Source organism: Prinia subflava, chromosome 5, assembly GCF_021018805.1.
Source record: "Prinia subflava isolate CZ2003 ecotype Zambia chromosome 5, Cam_Psub_1.2, whole genome shotgun sequence".
NCBI lineage: Eukaryota > Metazoa > Chordata > Aves > Passeriformes > Cisticolidae > Prinia > Prinia subflava.
The window spans coordinates 16,854,232-16,875,742 of NC_086251.1; the positions used below are offsets into that span (position 1 = coordinate 16,854,232).

Sequence of the window (21,511 nt, forward strand, 5' to 3'; positions counted from 1 at the left end):
AAGGTGTGCATGCATGACCTTTGAAGATTCCCCAGAAAATTGCAGGAAGGTTAAAATAATGCAGAATACTGAGGAGTTTTATTCCTTCCATTTTTTATGTCAGTTCCCTGGGGGAAGGGTCACATGAATGGTTTTTGAACCAGTGATGCTGCATATATGCCACTGTGGTCCACGTAATAAACCTCTCACTGCTCACACTTAACATTGAGGAAGATGATGAATCATTCACCCAAAGACCAAAAAGTGCTTTGCAAACCATAGGGGTGACCTGGTACCTGGAGAACAGGAAAAGCAGCCATCCAACCTCCCTGACCTTTCAGTCCTATTCATACCAGGGAATGTGACTGTCTCTGTTGATCTCACATTCCCCTACACCAACCTGCTGCCTTCTCTTGCCTGCTCCAAACCCCTTCTGACCTTTTTCTCTGCTCACCCTCCATCCCTGCCTGACATTAAGAAGAGGAGCAGCCTTACCCACACAACTTTCCCCAGACAATGAACAGCAGGCTAATCAGTACCTCCAGTCTGCATCCATGGGGTTTCGTTGTTCCTCCTGAGCCTGCAGGGAGGATACTCTGCACAGCTGAGTTTGTCCAAGCCCTCCAGAAAAGCTGATGACAGCTGGCCATGGCTCTGCCTCTCCGGCAAACCTCTTAATCCCACAGGAGCATCACTCTCACCCTAGCACTGCCTCCGTTTCTTAGCAGCTTCTTGGAGAGAGACCTGGGCCTCATCACAGGCAGCCGTAGCACTAATAAAACCTTCTTTATTTTGGCAGGACCCAACACCACTCCAGTAGCGATAAATCCTGAACCAGAGGGCAATTTGTCCTTTTTTAACCAATGCAGGCTCCTTCAGAAGGATTAAACTGGTCTCATGGAAACTGGACCTCCTCCAGCTTCAGAGACCTATGTATGTGCAAGAAGTTCCCCCACATCATTACCAATCCACAGGGATGAACACAGGGTGGGTGCCCCTACACTGGAACCAAACCTGCCCGTGAAGAGCTGAGTGAATTACCATTCTTATTTCTTAGCTCAGCACTTTGTGGGTAGGCTTAAGGCTTTTCCAGAGGATTTCCCTTCCCTTGCAGTTTCTGCTCACACAAACTTTTGCTCTACCCACCCTGTTTCCAGTACTCTGGGGATTTCTCTGCTACCCTTCCCCAGCGCCACAGCTGAACTGCCTGCTGCAACAAGGCCACCTGCCTCAGGCTATGTCACTGTGGGGTGACACAGCATGTCCTTGTGTCCTCAGCCCCCCTGTGCCACGGCTGCATCCTCCTGAATGACCTGCAAGCTGTCCCTGCACGGCACCAGCTGCTCTCGTCGTCACGTCCCTGGGGGACGCTACCGCAGCACCCTAGAGCTGGGATCCTGTGCAGCTTCCAGCGTGTCAGCAATGGGAGGTAGCAAGCACATCCCTGATCCTGTGCTAAGCCTGGGTACAGCCAAATCCTCCCGGGCTTGACCAGCCTTCGTGACACCCCCACCCCCCTCCCCTAAAGCAGCCACATGCCGTGCATCCTGCTGCCGGAGTGCTTCCACCCCTGCCTGCATTGGGATTTGCTCCATGCCAGCAGGATCTATTACCTCTCACACAGGATTTATCCCCTTTCCATTCATCCCCTCACGACCAGAGCCCGTTTTTCCCCACAGCACTGCATCACCACTACCTCCCCTCGGTAATTCCGGCTGTCCCCACGCACTCCTGCCACACTTGTTTTAGTTTTTCACCCGGGTGCAGAGCGGGAACCCGCAAACACGGCTGCAGTGAGTCCCCGCTGCAAAGGTCTCTGTGGGTGATAGTGGGGAGAGCAGGGCCGAGCATCCCTTGTGACGCTCGGGGAAGCCGCTGGGCCGGGGCCCGGGAGATGCCCTTCTCCAGCGGGGCGCTACCAGGATGCTCCAAGCAGGAGGTGACGTCCCAGTGGGGGGGACACGAGGAGAAGGGCTGAGACACGGAGGAGCTCTCCTGCGTGGAGCATGTTCGGGGGGAGAGAGGGGGCTGCAGGTTGACCTTCCCATCCCCTAACTCCCTCCCTGCCCATCCTTAGTCCATGGGTGCCCCCCTCCCCGCCCTCCCCTCCTCCTTCAACTCCAGCGCCGAGGAAGCCGAGCCGGAGGCAGTGCTGAGCCGGATATGCAGCGACTCCCCGCATCCCTCCTTGTGAGTATCCCTCGCTCCTCCTGATGCCTTCGGAGGAGACCGGTGGACGGACGGACGGGCAGCCAGAGGTGGACTAGTCTCTCCTATTTTCAAAGCTTGGGTGGAGGGGAAGTTCTTCTAATATCCCCTTCTCCAGCCTCTGTCTTCATCTCCTCTTCCCCTCCTCCTCTTCCTCCACCTCCCCAGCCACGGTATCTTAAAAAAAAAAAAAAAAAAAAAAAAAAAAAAAAAGGTGGGGGAGGGGGGTACGGGAAACCTGCTGGCAGGTGGAAGGAAGCGGGAAATGGAATCACATCTGGAATCCCGCAAAGACTAGGACTCAGGGGAAAAATATCCCCCCCAGAATACCCACCTCCCTAAAGAAGGAGGGAGGGCGGAGGGCGGGCTGCTCTGCCGCACCCGGAGACCCGCTCCGCCCGCAGCCGAGCCACCGGCTCCCATCCCGGCATGGGACAGAAAGGAGAAGGCCCCGACAGACCGACAGACAGACAGGCGGGAGAGGAGGGCTGCGGGGGGCTGCAGCGCGGCCGGCTGGCAACTCCCTCGCAGCCCCCGGCGCCTCCCAAGTGTTTCTTTCTGCTTTTATTTGTCTCCTTTTTTTAAAACAAGATTCTTTCCCCCGTGGTGACTGGAACGCGGGTCACGCAGGCCAGCGGGCAGCGGCGGGGGGAGGCCGTGGCAGAGGGGGAGGGATGCTGCCCGCCCTGCCCGCGCCTCTGCCCCCGCCGCGGGGCCGGGGCCGGCGGCAGCTCCGCGCCGAGGCGGCGGTGTCGTGGTCCCCGGGTGTAGCGGTGCTCCCTCCTCCCTCTCCTGCCTGCCCTACTCTCCTCCCTCTCTCCTCTGCCCACTCCCTCACTCCTCTCCCTGCTCTCTCCTCGGTCTCCCGGTCCCTCTCTGTCTCTCCTGCCTTCCCCCCACGTTTCCCCTTCTCTGCTCCTTCCCCCTTTCTCTTCTCCCCCTGCCCCCGGCCTTTCCATCCCCTCACCCCCATTTTTCACGGGGGGGCTTTTTGCTTTGCCAGGGCAGAGCGCGGTGACGCCGCGGCAGCCACCACGGAGAGGACACAGGACCCCCCCTTGGGCCCGCCATGCCCCTTTGAGGGGGTGGCCTGGACCCCGAGACCCCCGCAAGGCCCCCCGCAGGGCTGCTTCGCCTGCATCGCCAAGCCCCCGGCTCTCCGGCAAGCTTCGCCCGTCCTGTCTCCTTCTTCTGCCGTTTATCTCATGGAGAGCAAGAGCTGCAAAGGGGACAGCCTGCGGCCAGCGGTCCCGTGCAAGCACTCCGTGGAGAAGAAGACAATGACCAACCCCACCACTGTCATCGAAATCTACCCGGACACCACCGAGGTGAACGACTACTATCTCTGGTCCATCTTCAACTTTGTATACCTCAACTTCTGCTGCCTCGGCTTCATCGCCTTGGCCTATTCATTGAAAGTGAGTACTGAGTGCGAGGCTCGGGGTAAGGGTGACCAGGCAGGGGGGAAGCGTTTGGGGGTTGTGCCTGATGTGGAACACGTCTTTGCCACCCAAATGAGCGGCTGCAGACAATGATGGGGATGGGAAGAGCTGAGGAGCCTGGGATGTTACTTCAGGTGGGGAAGAGGTGCTTTCACTTGCTCCAAGTACCCTGAGAGGCTCCTCTGTACCACTGCTGCAGGGTGACAGGCAGGCAACACAGGGCTGGTTTGGCTGATGCTGCACCTGCAGGCATGCCGGCACTAGGTCCCTTATTTGGGATCCTGGCTGTTAGAGATCATCAGGATAGCACTCAGCAGCATTGGATGGTCAGGCAGGAACAGTAAGAGGCAGCCAGCCAGGATCAGCCATCAGCTGGCAAGTTGCAGGGGGTAAGAAGCTTACAAAGTGCAGGGCAATCCTGCCTGTTTCTTTCTTGTCCTCTCTGTAATTAAAATACCAGAGCTCGTGGCCATCTTCCGCCATCCCAAGCCCTATAAATCCCAAAACAAGCCCTGGAGACCTGCCAGCGTCATGGAAATGGTGAGGAGGTGGAAGAGAGTGCAGGGGGCTTCCCACAGTGTCGGGCGGGGGGGGATACAGAGCTGTGTTGTTGGAGAGGGTGATGGCGTGGAGCACAGCCCATGATGGGAATGGGACCAGGTTATTATTCCTGATAGCTGCAGGGGAGAGCAGCCCGGCAGGGATGGTGCCTGGCAAACAGGCAGCCCCTTGGCAGCTGCCAGGAGAGAGGGGCCTGGGCTGCCCTCCCCTTCCCTGCCTGCCAGATGCAAAACTAACTGAATGGATGTGCAGAGAGCCCGGGGCGGCTGGGTGGCCCGGAGAGGAGCTGGCTGATTTGTTTTGGCAGGCAGCATTTAGAGGAAGGCCAGGGTGCAGACGGGCTTCGTCACAGAAGCAGATCAATTAACCCCATACAGCTCCTGTGAGCTGGACTGTGAGCACCCAGCACTGCAAGGAGGCTGCTCCCAACACTCTCAGGGTCTCCATCAGAAAGGCTCAGGAACAAGTCTGCGGCCCCGTGTCCTGGGCTCACCCAGCACTGGCCTTGTGGTGTCTGCCTCAGTTTCTCATTCCCCAAGATGGGAGGCGAGCTCTCATCCATTGCCTGTGTAGGAGGCTCTGCTACTGCCCGGGTGAGGCACTTAATAACTTAAATTATCCTGAGGCGAAGCATCACCACAAGCAAAAGGCAAATCCAGTCAGCAGCAGGCTAATATGAGTGGGGGGAACAAGTCTCTTAACACCCCCCACACCTTGATCCACCAAGGAAAGAAAAAACTGGGTTCCTCCTTATTTTTAAAGCCTTTCCTTGTCTGTTTTTGCCTTTAACAATTGACATCTTTACTGTGGGAGAGGCTACCATGAGTATCTGGGTACATGTGGTTCCTTGCTGCTGCAGCAGTGAGGGCAGGACAGCCTGAGAACAGGGCTGACCCATCCCCTGGTGACAGGATAGTGTCTGCCACCTACAAAGCTTTTGGAGGCTGGACCCTTCACCATCCTTAACATGGGGTGGAAGAAAGGGCAAAGCCCAGAGGTAACCCAGGGCCTTGCGCAAGAACAGGGGCGTGGGCTCGGCATGTGTCTGCAGAGATCTAGAGGAACAAACTCAAGCATGAAAAAAAGAGGCAGTGGTGAGGGAAGGCAAATGGGCAAATTTGGTCCGAAACAGAGAAAGGAGAATAGAAGATGGCTGTCAAAAGCCAGCCTTGGCTTTCGGACTGAGAAGGCGGTAGCTGACGGGATGTAACCGCGGTACCCAAACAGAGGTAACGCTGAGCGGGTAGAAATAACTCTGCTCTGGTTTTGTAGCTCCCCAGTGGCTGTGACTCTGTGGCAGGGGGAAAATAGAAACAAAATGTCCCTCAGAGGCAGAGGACAGAGCTAGCAAGTGGCTGAAGGGATGCCGAGTGCTCTCATGAACTGCTGTTGGGGGGCTAGTGAGGGGCAATGCAGATGCTGGGGCAGTAGCAGGTCTGTCCTGGGGAAGACTGACATGTCCAGAAAGGCAGCTATGTTCCTTACCCACAGCTACTGCAGGGATCTTCACAACACCCTAGCCAGGCTGGATGTTATGGTTATTTCTCCGGAACCATGTTTTCTTCTCTTTTACAATCAATATATTTTTCCCAGAAGTTTGGAGAAAAAAAGGAGCAAGAAATGTCCCGAGGACAGATATCCCTTTAAACAGACTTCTCTTGTTCCTCTGCAATTACATGTAAGGACATTTGAGCGGTAGGCACTTAAGTTCAGCCCTTCTAGGATGTCTGTGCTCTGAAGGGACTGACTAAGATGTTGTAGGAAGGAGGAGTAAAGCTGCACCTTCCTCTCCCTGAGCCTCTTCTGGGACCCCTGACAGCAGAGCCCTCAGCTACTGGGACACAGGTTTCCTCCAGGGCCATCAGTGCACTAATGCCATTAAGTGATTCCTGGGTTACAGCTTTTACCCTTCCTTTAAATAACCGAAACATCTAGCAACTTCAGGAATTATCGTTTTCATTATCAGAAATAGCATTTTCAGTTCCCTGTCAAAAAGGTCACCTGCTTCTGACAGATTCATACTGTTAATAAAGCAGTATCTCCTTTGTGACCCAGGTCCATGAGATGCTTCAGTATATATCTTAGCACACCCTAGCATTTCCTCTGCTTTCAGCAGCATAATGTCCACACTGGAAGACAGATATATCCCTGGTACACTTAAATATTACTGTGAAGCTGTAATATTCTCCTTCCTCATGCCCTATTTTATTGGTTTCAGCCACATCTGGGAAAACGGGCATGTGTGCCTGGCCTTTTGCATGCTAGCTACAGCCTTCTAGATTTCTTTCTGCAGGGAAATCCTTTTTCCTGGTGACAGCCATTTACTAAAAAATAGTACCCCAGCCCAGCCCCAAAGAATTTGTGAAGAAAGAAACACATGAAGTCAGCTGAGGGCAGGAACTGACATACAAGGCAGGTTCTGTGTGACAGCCGTCAGAGCCAAGCACTCTGAACAGGAGTGTGGCAGCATGCCTTATCTTTATTTACCCCCGTAGCAGGCCAGATCCTGAGCAAACACAGCTTGCTGGGCTGCAGCAGGGTCACACAACTCATGGATCCCTCCAGGGGTCATTTCTAGCATCTCAGGCTTCTCAAGGTCAGCCTCCCAGAGTGCAAGCAAGGCGCTTGCATCTAAACATGTGTGCTGGATGCTGGGGGAGAAGAGATCAACAGCAGGACCAAGGAAGTTAGAAACCCTAAAGTAATGCTAACCCCAGCCCAGCACAGATAAAAGTATCATTCCAACAGCAACGGTTCGGATTCAGTTGGCTTTGATCAGAAGCAAATGTTGTGGTCTGATATTCAGCAGCTCCCTCCCTTCCCCTTTCCCAGCTCCAAGTGGTAATGAATGATGCATCAGTGCCTGGTGGCAGGAGATCTCACTTCAGTTGTTCAGAGGTTTGTCTCTGGAGACTGCTGGGGTGAGCCAAGTCCTCTGTACCCATTGTGCCATGAGGCAGTAGATCAGAGGAGCTGGGATCTGAGATGAGCCGCAGTGTGGATGCCTCGCTGTGGCTCTATAGAGATGAAGATGGTAAGCAGCATTGCTGGCTTATTAAGCCTCACCAGCAGCTCACAGCATTGCTTGCAGAGTTTTCTTGCCCCTTGAGGTCATGGAAATATGCCAAGCTCTCTTGCCCACTCTCTGCCCAGCCCTTAGCACACAGCTGGAGGCACGACTGTTTGCCTTCCCCTCCTGCCACTTGTTGATCTTCCTTGTTTCGAGTGGAAGCAGACCAGCACAAATCCACAGCTATTTGTTAACCCTGAGAAGCTCCCCCACCCAACCTCTCAGCAGGCTCTCAGCCTGCTTTTCAGAAGGAGCAATGGTTTATGGATGTGGGTGAAATGCAGGGGTGACAGTCCCGTGATGCCAGTGCCGGTGTGGTGGAGGCACGTGGGCTGGAGAGCTCTTGAGCAATTCACAGACCAAATAAATCCAAGGATCGCCTCCAGACCTCCTTCTGTACAGGGACGTGGAGCTCTGCATAGAAATGGGTTTACTGACAACCAGCTGTGGACTTCCAGGCTGCCTTAAAAACAGCCTCATTAGACTCGTTATCAACAAACCATTCGTCTCCTTCTGCAAGCTGAGGCAGCATTTTTCACTAGAGCAGCAAGTTTGCTGCTCCCAAAAGTGAGAGGGGCTGAGCCTCAAGGCAGAGAGAGGGAAGGTGACTGGTGGGGGAGGGGGACTGGGGTGGTAGGAGCCAAGGGGAGCACTGGCAGAGGACAGTGATGAGAAGGAGGAGAGAAAGAACCCTTGGGCCTTGGCATGCTGGAGGTGTGGGAGGACACAGTGAGATGGAGATATAGGAAGACAAGGTGAGCAGCAGGGAGGTGACAGGCAAGAAGGGATAGATGGAAAGGCCACACCACCTTTTGCATGTGGGAAAGGAGAGGAGGAAGGTTTGCCCATTCGAGCACAAAAGCTGGCTGTGTTTCACATAAGGATAGGCATGGAGGAAGAAAGAAATTGTCTAAGTTGCCAGCCTGGATCGGAGGTGAGCTCTGCCTTGTCCAGGGGGACCTCTGAAGAGGCCACCCACCACCTAGTGCTTGGAGGTGCTCAGGGAAACCCCAGTCAGCCAATGTAATTATCCTCACACACCAGTCATCTCAGTGCAAAGCAGGGCCAAAAATCCCCATCTAGTTTTAGGCAAGGTGAGAAGGGTCAAAGGGATGATGAGAAGAGCCTGTGACTAAGAAAACATCACACCTGGGTCTGGGGTGGAGGTTCAGCCTTGTGACCTTGAGGACCTGTCCCCCAGAATGCTTCCTCTCTCTGTCTATGGAAGGAATCAGCTTCCAGGGCTCCCAGAAGTTCATGCACCAGCTGCCAGCACATTATGATGATGGTGGCCACAGGAGCATGAAAATAGCTGAAGCTGGGCTATAAGAAAGACACCAGAATCTTCTTAAGGACAAAGCAGGGAAAGAGCTGAAACACTTATCTGCTCTCCAGGAGAGCTCCTCCAGAGCCTCACTCAGTTGCCACAGCAGGACATTAAAGGGAGACATCTAGAAGCATCTGGGGGTGCAAGGCCATACAAGAGTAGGCGAGGCCACCCTGGAGAGATGTGGCAGGCTGAAGCTGTGAGTGATGTGTAAGGAGAAACTCCTTTTCATTGCGCTTTTATGCCACGAGGGCCCTTGCACTTAGAGGCTCCATTTCAGTATAAATGATTATGGGCAATCAAGGATGATTTTGATGAGGGTAACCACTGAAGCCATAGGGGTTGGCAGGAGTGTGTGGATGGAACCAGCTGGAGGTGCAGGGAGAGGAGGCAGCTGGCTGCCCTTTGGTAGGAGTCAAAGGTGGCCATCCTTTGGACCCAGACAACAGGAAAGAGAAGAGGTGGAAGGGACAAAAAAAGAGAGCTGTGGGGGAATGGTGTCACTGGGGAAAGGGCAGCCTCAGGCACCCCTCACCACAAATGCTCAGCAGCTCAGCGTGACAGGAGGAGGGCCAAAGGGAGAGCCATGGGAAAGTCAGGGAGAGGCTGCTGAAGTGTGTCATGGGAGAGGGCTAAAGCACCGGTCATGAGTGTGAGCTGGTGTCAGGGGGGAGATGCTGCTGGGAGAGGCTGCTGGGAGGACTGGAGAAGACTGAGCATGGAAATTAGGGTTGTAGGGTGCCCCAGGGACAGGAGGTGAGGAGTAGGAGAGATTTCCTGGAGCCAAGAGAAACTGGCCCCACAAAGGTAAATTGGCTTGGCTGCGGGGAGGTTGCAGAGCTCGGTGTGCTGGTCATGCCAGTCTCTGTCTGCCTGGCAAACACTGACAGCAAACACCAGCTTGCCTGTGGCAGGGAGCACTGGGTTACAGTGCAGGAAGGGGCAAAAGTCATTGGCTCCGTGTCGGTTTTGCCTGAGGCAGCCCCACCGCTGGGAAGAGGAAAGTGTGAGAGCTTCAAAGAGTCTGCTGGGAGCAGCAGAGAATTCTGGCCTGAATCCAGCACCTCTGGGGCTTCTCACCAGCGCGTGAGGAGCTGCCAAATGCCTGGTGCTGCTGAGCCCATGGGTTTTTGGGAGGATGTTAAACTTACCGAGTAATTTCAAATGTGAGTCATCCCAGACATTCAGCTGTCACAGAAAGGCATGTGGGCTCCCAAGCTGGCGGCTTGATGCCCTCCCAGAGATCATCTCCTCTGCTGAGAGCTCCAACCAAGCGTGCCCCAAAGACACATGCGGTTTGCAATGGTCCCCTCTTTGGGATCCCAGAGGGATGCTGAGCTGAGCACTCCACAGCAGAGCAATGAGTAGATGGCCCCAGCCCCAGCTACAGGCTCCAACAAGCAGGGCACGTCAGAGGCTGAGAACATGGCACGGTTTGATTTAATAAAAGTATGAAAAAAAGGCTCTCACTCTGACCTATGTGCCTGCCAGCACCAGATCCTGTGGGTCTCATGCCAACAGCAGCTTCCCTACCCACAGTTCAGAAGATCAGGGTTTGCTTGGACAGAGAGGTCCTCACTGGTGTGATGGAGAGGAGGAATGTTGCTTGAGGGTCTGAAATACAGTTTTGGAGGACCTGTGAACCAGCACGATTCAGTGGGAACAAGGGGTGCAGCAACCCTTCCCCATGTCCAGCAGAAGGCTTTCAGGACAGCCCTGTGGGTAAACACTGCAGGGGGAAGAGAGAAAAGTCTGTAAGATGTGGTCTGAATCTGTTGCAGTGTCTTTTTGGAAAGCTTCTGATCGATAAAAGCCTTTTAATATTCCTCAGTCTGACTCTGGTGCTGGATATGCAGCTTGCCATCCTGTGTCCAGCCAGCAGTGCCTGGCAGGGCTCTCACTGCCAGCAGCAGGGCAGGCAAAGGGCTCACAGCCCCACTCCCCACAACCCCCACCCAAGAGCAGGCAGTGGGGCAGGCCCTGCCACACCCTGGGCACCCCGCCTGGATACTGGAAATGGATGAGGGGTCATGTCCTGGTGCTTTTGTCCAGGTCCTTGTGTTCATCCTTGTGGCTCCAGCTGCCTGAGTCTGCTGAGTGCTGGCTGAAGGAGCAGCCTGGGGACAGGGACATGTCCCTGCTAGGAAGCAGCACAGTCTGATCCTCTCTGCTGGGTTCCAGCTGCAGAGCTGCTGCTGATGGACAGTGCCATCAGCTGCCTGGCGATGCCATCACTGCCAGCCTGGCTGTGCTGTCACTGCCTGGCTGTGCCATCCACTGCCTCGTGGTGCCATCTCTGCCTGCTCGTACCATGATTGCCTGGCTGTGCCATCTGCTGCCTTGCAATGCCATCATTTCCTTACATTTCCTTACAGTGCCACGTGCTGCCTGGCTGTGCCTTCTGCTGCCTGGCAGTGCCATCCACTGCCCGGTAATGCCACATGCTGCCCGGTAAGGCCACTGCTGCCTGGCGGTGTCATCTGCTGCCTTGCAGTGCCATCTGCTGCCTGGTCATGCTGCCGCTCGTGCATCGGTAATGCCCCTAGTGGCACTGCTGCCTGGCAGTGTCATGCACTGCCAGGAAGAGGTGGGGACAGGCCAGTGAGCACCAGGCAGAGCTGTCCCGAGGAAAGCCCATGGAAGTCCCAGCCCGCAGGATAATGAAGGGAACAGAGTGTGCTGTCAGAATAGAAACTGCCTGTGGCCGAGATGCTACACCATCCGCATAAGACCTGCAAAAGGAGAGGAACTCATTAACCCAGGACTACTTAATATGCTGGAGGCTGGTGCGCAGCCCTGGAGCTGCAGTAGGATGCCGTGCCAGGTTCACCCTCAGTGCAGACAGAGGCACGGGGATGCACACCGAAACCGCAGCCAGCCTTCTGCCTTGTGGGCTGGGGGAGCCGAAGCCCGGCGCTGCAAGGCCAGGGCGCCGTGACACGGTGGGAAATGTGCTTTAGTGCCTGTGTCCCTGGGGAGTACAATGGCATCTCTGTTCCTCTGTGCACCCTCAGGCTCCAGATGACACTGCCCCAGTCTGGGGACTGTGGGGCCCTAGTTTGCCTGGTTGGTAACAGCAACAGGTCACTCCTTCAGGTCTTCTCTGCTTCCACGAATTTCCAGCCCACAGGTATTACAGCGATTGGCTTTACAAGCTCAACCCATAGCAGAGACGAGGTGCAAACATCTCCTCAGGGTGGGTGTTTTATGGCACCCCAAGTGCTCAAATACAAAGAGGCCCAGCCCAGCCCTCACAGTGCACCTGTACAGGTAACCACATACACATGCGCTGGGTTTTGTGGCTGTTGCTTGAAACAAGTTTCAAGCTGTCTTTCATACATGTTGCAATTACTTTATTTAATTATCTTTTTGTCTCAGGTCCGGGATAAGAAACTCCTCAATGACTTAAATGGAGCAGTTGAAGATGCCAAGACAGCTCGGCTTTTTAACATCACCAGCTCAGCCCTTGCCACCTTCTGTATCATCCTCATCTTCATCTTCCTGCGATACCCTCTCACTGACTACTGAGGGAGGCCAACAGCAGCTGCTGCCGCCAAAATGCCTCTACGCCAGAAGTGTCTGCAATTTCTTGTAGCAAGGACACACAAAATAAACCAACCACTACACCTTGATTGCCAAAAAAAAAAGTCAAATACATAAATAAAAGTTAAATTCGTTTATCAGCCCAGCTGAGCATACCCTTCTTGCCCTGAAATGGTATGTGAACAGCTGAAGGAAAGGGTCTCACTCTTACACATGTACAGGAAGAAAAACAGACCAAGAAATATTTGTTTTATGGCCAACAAGCTGTGTGAAAAGAGCGTGCAAAGCCCAGAGCCACACATGCTTAGTGGCAGACAGCTGAGCTCTAGGGAGCAGTGGGGTCCTGTGGAGCCGGAGACACCTACACTGATGGATGGGGATGATGGCAGGGCGAGCTCACAACATATCAGGTGTGTTCAGACCACCCCACCACCCCCAGCTTGTGGGGGCCTCTTTTCCTTTTTTTTCTCTTGAATTTCATCCACCAGTTCAAACAACTCCCAACCCCTGGAGAGCTGAAGGTGTTAGGAAGTTCTTGCTGGGGAGCCCCAAAGCCTCCAGAGAAACCCCAAAGTGTTAAAGGGCAGGTTTCTCCTTTTCTCCTTGGGATCTCCCAGCAGTGCTGAGAAGGAAGGCACTTTCTGGAGAACTCGCCTAAGCCACCTAAGTGGAGTGCTACTGTATTTCTGTAAACAGTCAATAAAAAGATACCTCCGATATGCGATGCTGCCGGGTTAATTCCTTCCTTGGCAGGGCTGGGCTCCTGCTCTCTATGGGCTGGCAAGAGAAAATGCTAATGTCCCCAGCAGCTGCTCGGGAGAGATTTAAGGCAGGAGTGAGGGATGCTGCTGCAGGTCGGGGCCGCATGCAGCCGTGAAGGAGAGCGCAGACCCAGATTTAAGAGCAGAGACCTCGGTGACTCCTTGATGGAAGATCTATGGCAAGCAGGCAAAGGCAGCCAAGCAGGCAGGGCCCCCCACCCCTGCTAGGACCAACACTGGAGAGAAATAAATAGCCGCAGTCTGAACCTGCTGCTACTGCAGCACTTCCCAGGGTCATTCTGAAGAGCCAGATTTCAGAGACGACACGCCTGAAACACTGAAACAGACAGGAGCTCAGAGCCCTGCCCAATAGCTGCCTGTGCCTCCCTGTCATGCTGCAAATCAACACACCCTGACTTGAAAACACCCATAAATGACTGACAGGACCAGGACTAAAATACAGCCCATCAGCCCCTCTGACCCTTCATCTCATCTCATATGCCACAGCTGCCTCATCTTTTTCCAGCTGTAAGATGACCTCATGCCAAGGAGCACCAAATACTGCAGACCAGCCGTGGAGCTGGGAGAAGGCATCAGGACCCACCTTTGCACCCAGCCTGAAAGCAGAGGTGAAGCAAGAGATGGGGAATGCAGACTGGCTGTCATGGGACAATTCATCATCTGCTGAGTGCATGGTTAAATCAGCAGGCTGTCTCTGGGCTGTGCTCAGTGAGGGATGTGCCATAGTCAGATGTGGGGACAGATCATGAAGATGCTTCCCTGAAAGCATCATGAGATGCCATCTCCTTCCTTGTCAGGTCTCCACATCTTCATCCTGTCCTGGGCTTCATTTATTGGGGGAGCCATGGGCACAAAGACCTTCAGTCCGCCCTGCTCCCCACTCATGGGAGAGCATTTCCACACCAGACCAGACAAGGGGTCTGGTGTGGAAATGTTTTACAGCGAAGTTTTGGTTGGCAGTGCAATGTATGATTCCCTGAAAGCATCTAATCCACAAACAGCTCTATGATCACTCATTCAGAGGTCCATACTCTTCCCAGCCTCTCTTGGTTACTTCTTGCTCCCTTCCCTGCAGCGAGACCTGAGAGGTCATGGCCATCTTCATTTCCATCCTAACATATGCAGGGGCTGTAGTCAGTCCTCATCCCAGGCTGAGGAAGGAAATGGCCTGTCACGATGGCAATGCCCAAAGAGGGTACAGCCAAAATGACTCACATTGCAGCCCTCTGAACTGGCAAATTATATCCCACTGGGACAGTGCTACCTTAGGTAAGTCCCACACCAGTCATCCCTGGATCCTCCGAGGTTAGGAGAGGCACAGAGATGAAGCTGTATCCCTTTTTTCCCTCCTCCTGTACTTGCACCAAGCTCACACTGGCTGTGTCTGAGGCCTTGGCTTGATATCTTTCCCCATCACGCCTCTCAAACTTTTCAGCTCCAGCACAGGTGCAGCTGGATGGGCTCGGGGGATAACTCAGACAGGGCCACCCTGTGTGTAGTGCCAGGGGTCCCAAGCTGCAGGCTTAGATCCCCGTGGGACCAATGGCATCCCTTGCAATATTGACTGCATTCCTTTCTATGACTGGGACTCATGTCAGCCACATTGCCACATTGCAAGTGCATTCGAACTCAGAGACCACCCCCAGCCCTAGGAAATCTTGCAGGGACAATGCCACCATCCCCATCTCCTGTGCTACACAGGAGGGAGCCACCCTGCTTGGCATGCAGGCATGGGGCTGCTCAGATAAAGGCAGCGCTGACACAAAACTGGAAATGACCCAGAGCCAGCCTTTTCTACATTTAACAAGTGTGACAAATGAGTTATCATCATCCCTTCCCCTGACAAAACATCTTATCTGCAGGAAAATGGATGCTGGTTTAATGAACCAGGGGGAATATTGAACGGACTCACCCGCATTTTTTGCACGTATAAGTGATCGGGGATGGAGCAGGAGGGTTATTATTAATACCCATCATATTTATTGTTTGCTGCCCACGTTGTAGGAGGTGAAATCTCTGTGCTGCAGCAGGTTGGAGGTCCACCCACACACATGGACAAGAACAGGGTAGCAGAAGGACGCACTAACCCTGTGCCTGGAGGGTGGGATGACCGACCCCAGCACAAGCTCAGCTCCACCACAGACCCTGCCTCGGCTCCACCTGCAGCTCTGGGCTCTGGGGCAGCAAAATTCCTGTGCTTTCCCTTTCTCTCAGTGTCTCCACTTCAATGGAGTCCCTCAAACCCACAGCAGAAGAAAATCATCCTCAAAACGGGGGAAAAAGGGAGACATGTAGATTTCTAACCTTTTTGGGACAAAAAAAAAAAAATTATTCATGCATGAGTCTTCCAAGTGAAGCAGCATCCAGGTATTAGCATTCATTTTTCATCTTGTCAGTGTCAGGGAACCCCAAATTGAGATAGCAAAACTCCATCCCCATATACTGTCAGGCAAGTACATCCCAGATTGCACCAACTGTGCTGTTAAGTGAAAGAAAGGACTTTTTTTCATTTTGAGGAAACAAGGGAAAGAAAAGCAGCAGCCAAATCCGACAGGTCCTATAATTGATTTTTTTTTTTTAATTTTGCAAGAAAATTCTAGAAGTTCAGGTTTTGCCAAGGCTGACACCCGCCGCGGCAGAAGGCAGGCTTTCAAGAGTTGCCTCTCTGCCTTTTCACTTCTGCCACTCACAGCGTCGCGCCGCGCTCTCCAAATCGCACTTTTTTTTGGCTGCGAAGCCGCAGCCTCTGTTGCACTCCGCGGCGGGAAGGAAAACTGTGAGGAGAGGGTAGAAGAGAGAAACAGCCGAACGCAGCTTGAGAAGCATCTTTTGAGATGGGGAAGAACTGACGGTCACGTTGCCATTTAAAGATTTAATTGTATTCCTTCGGGAAACTGAGCCCGACAGCTTGATGAGGATTGCTTTTTGGTTTTTGTTTAGCTCGCGGGGAGCGATTGTTCCCTGCTAGGCGACATTGTACAATTGTGCCTGAAACACCTGCGCTGATTTTGTGTCCCTGGTAGCTGGAAGGCGTTTGGGGTGAGCCTGGGGAAAGGCTGGGGCTGCTGAGGCTCTCCCTCACCCGGGGGGGAGATGCTCCGGGACGGGGCGATGAAATGGCTGCGGGGGGAACCCGAGGGCAGCGCCAGAGCCCAGGAGGAGGTGACGGAGGAAGGGCGCGGGGTGTCCGAGCCCAGGCGGGGCTGCCAGGCTGCGGGAGGCAGCAGAGGGCCCTCTCTCACCGCTGCACGCAGCCGGAGCGCACCGCCCATCCCGGGCGAGCCGGGAGCTGCGGGCGCCCTGCCTCTCGCAAGGAGAGCACGTCCAGCCAGGCTTCTCCGGGACTCCAACACCGGGGAGCTGCGAGCCCCTGCACAGGGCGAGCGCTGGCCTGTGCAAGAAGCAGTTGTGAATGAGGATGGCTCCTAAAACCAGCCAGGAGCGGGTGCCCAGCCCTCCCTCCGCAGGGATGTGCCAGCTGGACCCGTGCGTCAGGCGAGGGCTCGGCAGCGGTACACCTTTACCCTCCACGCTGGAAGGGAGAGGTGGCCGGGAGCCAGGCAGTGCGTGAGCAAACCCGGCCGTGCTTACGCAAGTCTCAGTGCTCAGCCGAGCCTCTGCCCCCGCTGCCACGCAGGGCTCGGGGGTGCCACCTCTGCACAAACGCCACCAAGCCAGTTTGCAGACAGCAGCGCATCGAGCTCTGCCTGGGGTGAACTGGTTTGGGTTTGGCTGGTAAACACGACTCCACAATTCTCCTTTTTCTTTGGGCTGGCAGCAATAAACATGAGATGGAGCTCATTCAGGTAAGGACCTCCCGGCCCAGTGTCGACATCCGTGGGTTCCCCTGCTTGGGATGAGCTGCCAGGAGAGCAGGCAGAGCACGGTGGGTCAGGCCTGAAGCAGCCATCAGCCTGGATACCCAATTAACAGTCAGAGAGAGATGCAAATGGCAACATCTATTCTGCTATGGGGGGTGTAATCTTCCAGCAAAAGCCGACTACGCTGTAGCATCACAACCCTGCTTCCCAAGCACTCTGTGGGTCAGGAGACAGAGTCACGCTGCCAGCAAAGTACCAACTCTCATCTCCCTTCCCAGCCATGTGCTGACATCCTGGGTGACCTTACCAAAGCCCTTTCATCTCTGTTTCCCCCTCCAACACTGTCTCATGGGTAGATGGCTTCTCAGAGGAGGAACGGCAGCCTTGCTTAGAGCCACCAAGTTCTGGGACCTTGGCACTGTGTGTGCCCTGTGGTGGGTACAATTGCAGCAGTGCCCAGCTATGGTTGGCAAACAAAGGGGGAGAGCTGGACACTGATGGAGCTGCCTCTTCCCTCCTCTCCATGCCCTCACCCGTGTGCAGGTTGGACACTGAAGAGCGCCTGGCTCTGCAGGCAGACCACGGCAGTGCGCAGCCCTGCCGGGGGGAGGAGGGGGAGGCACAGATGGCAGCAGATGCTCTCATCAGTGAAAATGATTGAAGCAAAACAAAAAAACCTTAGCAACTGGTGAGCAGCCTAACAAAAAACAGCAATAGGGTACAGAGAAAGGTCTGGACCTGACAGACCCCTGCATGGAGCCTAGCTCCGTGCTGCCTTCTGGCCCAGGGTAATGTTTTTCCTATCTCCAGTTCACAGACAAAGAAGAAAGACCATGCCTTGTCCCAGAGCACTGGGCAGTGATATTTTTTTTTAAGACTTGGATAGATTAAAATGAAACCACTTGGTTTATCCCCCATTCCCTTGTTCCTGTCCTCTCTCTTGTCTTTTCCCTCTGCCTTCAGAGAAGTGAATATGACCCTGGACAGCTTCTAGGCACATCTAAGCCCCTTGCCTACCCTTACTACCCTTGGCAAGTCTTAATGTGGGCCAACACAGCACTCCATTCCAGCACTGGGGGCAAAGGAGCAGGAACGCTTCCTGCACCTGAGGGGAGCTGCTGTAAAGCCTCTGTGCAGCTTGGCTGCTGCTGCCAGCCTCACGTCCTCTGTCGTGATAGCCTCATGCCAGTGCAAAGGTCCTGCTCCTCCACCCCTCCCATCCCCTGACTTTGACCCGTAGTGCCAGCACGCAGCAGCCATGCCCCGTGTTTGGCACATCTCCATGCTCCTGCCCAGCTTTCCTCCAACATGTCCGGGGCAGAGGGAATTTATTCAGTGTATGATGGTTCACTTCTCCTTTTCCCCTTTGGCAAGAGTGCCTCACGGCACAGTCAGAGCTACAGAATGAATGCTTCTGCAGCATGTGCTGAGCTGAATGGCACAGCACGCAGCCCTCCAGCCTCCTCCTTCTGCGATTAATTGCACAGTAGCTGCTCCTGCGACGTGCACACACAGCTCAGCACGCTGCGAGGGCTGAGCCACGCTGCACACGGGCAGGTACTCCTGTCGGGAAAATGGAGACAGAGCCAGTCCTTGTGTGAGAAACACACCTGCCTGGTGATGCTGCAAGTGCCTTTTTCCTGCTCAAGCATGTCAGCTCTCTTCACTGAGTGACATCATCTTGGGCTTTGCAGGAAGAAGGTGGCGTGCACAAGGATCTGTGCATCCATCCCAGCCATGAGGTGGGAGAGATGGGGATAACGTGGGCAGGTGCCAAAGAAAGGAGCGATGCCCTTCTTAAAGCTGATACAGAGCTCACCAGTCAATACATTTCCTTACAGAACGGAACAAGGTGACACAAAACCTGACAAGGTGACACAAAGCCCCTTCCTCCAGCACCACATCATGCCCCACCCCAGGACATCGCAGCAAGGGTGACAGGCAAACACGTGGTGGAAGCAAGCAAGCCTGGAAGAGGCAGAGCCATGCCAGCCCAAGGGTTGACTCTGGCCTCAGTGATCAGCACAGTTTTGAGGTGCCAATACTCTTTGCAGTGGGAACACAGTGTTTTGTGCCACAGCCAGCCCTGCTGGGCAAGGGTGATGGGGTACTGGCTTAGCCAGCAGTGTGAGGAACTGTGTCTAAACAACTAGGATAGGTTAAAAAAACAAAGTTACTTGGCCATTTAAAGAAATTGTACGTTGACAGAAGTCTCCTTTTTGATGGATAAGAAAGTTGGTTTGGCAGCAATTCCTTTTTCCTAGTTTTCGTTTCCTTCATGTTCAGGTTCCAATTTTAATCCCTGCAGGATACATGCAGAAGGCTCTGCTGCACTCTTCTGCACTTGGCCTGCCATGGCAATTAGGGGGCCTGGAAAACGTTTTAGCAATAACTATTACATGTACAAGCGTAACGTGCATTTGAAACATATAGCTGGGAAGCAATCCATCTTTGGATGTGCCTGAAATCTGCGAAAGAGGAAAAACCAGAGCGGGGTGAATTATTTTTTAAGTGCTTTACCTGAAACAAAGTGCTTTCCTTTAGCCATAAGCAACTTGCAGTGTAATTTTTGCTTGGCTGGTGATGGCGGTGATGGAGAGGGGGGTGTGATGGCCCTGGGGCTGAGACAATAGATTCACATCTGGTAGATGGAGCTTAGAGATGAGGCTGCTTTGTTCTGCCTGCCTGACCATTACAGCATTGCCCTGGCTCTCCCAGCTTAATTTCCCCTGGGGAAAATAGGGGTAATAGGGATGATCCGAGCCCTCCAGAGCTGACCAGGTGTGCTCGCAGCGCTGCCCTCGCTCAGACTGCCTGCCCACTTCCATGCAGCCCTGGGTCCGCACCCGAACGCCAGAATATCAGGTTGAGCAGGATTGGGATCTAAATAGGGTTAGCTCCCAGCTTTGAGAGGCAGGTGAGGTGTTGCAAGGCTCAGTTAATGCCTGCTCGTGGCCCCTGTGATCCCGGGAGCAGTTTAACAGCAGTGAATCATTTGTTTTGGTTTCTCCGCACCAGGCGCTCGCTGCAGCGCCTCACGCAGAAGCCGTGGGCGTGGGAGAGACGCGGGGCTCGTGGGCTGGAGCCTCTCCCATGGCCGTGAGAACCCGTGTCCCACTGGTCCCCAGCCCTGCTGGAGCTGCTCCTCCTGTTTGCCGCCAGTGGGGCGTTTGTGTGGGTCAAATCTCCTGTGTCCTCATCATCCAGGGATGCAGCAGGGGCATCCATGGATTAGCTGAGGAGAGCTTGCCAGGGATGAAGGCTCAAGAGGGAGCTCAGCTTGGTCTCTTGCTGGAATGTACAGTTCAAGGGTGTCCCTCAGGACATTCCATCCTCTGCCTCATCCTCATCATCCCCATCCCTTGCCTGCTGCAAGCTCGACATAGTTCTCACATCTGCTTCCCACTCTCCTCCCCTGTGCCATGCCACTGGACAGACAGGCAACAATCTTCCCGACAGCTCATCTGGGATGCTCATCTGTGATGTGCCAGGTCCACTACTGGAAACATTGATTTTAATTGGAGTTTGGAAAAAAAACTGTTTAAGTCCTCTTCCTTCAGGAGGCTTTGTGAGCTCATGGCTCTCTGCCTAGATGAGGAAGCTTTGGGATTTTCAGACTCATTCCTTTCCCCCTCTTTTTTCCCGTTTTACTCCAGAAAAGGGGTGTTGGGTGGGGGAGGAAACAGTCCAAAGCTGAGGCAAGAGAAGTCTTTCTCAGGTTTTCTCCATCTGGGTGCTTTACATGGCTGCAAGGAGGGAGCTGGGCAGGAAAACCGGCAGGAAAGGCTTCATTCCAGCCATGTCGGTCATGCTGCTGCTCCAGTTCCCACCAGGACCAAGTGTTCCCATGCCACTAAAGAAGCAATTGCCCATGCTACCCCAGCATCTTGCCCCTGATTATGATAACTGGGCCAAACCCCATGAGTTTAGGCAGAATATCCCTCATTTTGTAAAAGTTTCCCCGCTGACAGCTTTGGGTGAGCTGATTTTCTGCACTAGGAGAAGGGCATGAACTCAGTATTGCTTATGCAATGGGGAGAGTGAGACTTTTTAGCATCCCAGGGTTTTATACCTCTGGTGCTTTATGAGAAATGACATTTCTGGGAAAGATTTTGCCGCCAGTTACTGTGGGAGCTCAACGTTCTTCTTGAGCAAGCTGCCGGCCGCACGTCTGGAGACACGAGAGTTAATTTTAAAACATCCGGCATCTGTATCGGCAGGGAGGAAGGTTCTCTTCACTAAGCTTCTAAACCTTAATCCCTCTCTAAGCTGGAGCTGCCAGGCCAGGGCCAAGGGCAGAGAAAAACCCCTGCCCTGTAACCAGGCCAGTTGCCCAGGTCTTTGGTGAACCCGCAGCAGGATGGGGAGCCCTAAGCTCCGGGATGGGGATGGAGCCGACCCGTGGGTCAGGCTCCTCCAGCTCTCTGAGCCAGGTTTTTGGTCACGCTTTGCCATGCCACCCTCCGAGACCGCGCTGCCCCTATGCCTGTTCTTCTGCAGCTCGGGCACCCCAGAGAGAATGAGTCCCGTGGGGCGCCCCCCAAGTCCCCGCTGCTCCAGGCTCAGCGGCAGGGCGCCGACAGGCGGCAGGGGTGGCCCCGGCTGCGGGAGAGCTCTCGGCTCAGCCTTACAACGCCGTGCAGCCCGGGGACCATCCGCGACCCAAAAATACAGGGCAGCGCGCCTTCTGCCGGAGCAGCGCTGCCCGGGGGTGCCGCAGGCTGGCGGGTCACCGCGGGAAGGGCAGGGAAGGGAAGGGCCCGGCCGTTCGGGCCGCT

General features: G+C 54.3%; 1 protein-coding gene across 1 annotated transcript; it reads left to right on the plus strand.

Annotated features, from left to right (window-relative positions):
• Nucleotides 1-853: 853 nt before the first annotated feature.
• Nucleotides 854-12,840, plus strand: IFITM10 (interferon induced transmembrane protein 10). Its single transcript, XM_063397325.1, has 3 exons — nt 854-2,169; nt 3,191-3,605; nt 11,966-12,840. Exons 1-3 carry the CDS (start codon nt 2,060-2,062, stop codon nt 12,113-12,115), a joined length of 675 nt encoding a protein of 224 aa, XP_063253395.1. The 5' UTR covers nt 854-2,059; the 3' UTR covers nt 12,116-12,840.
• The last annotated feature ends 8,671 nt before the right edge of the window (nt 12,841-21,511 follow it).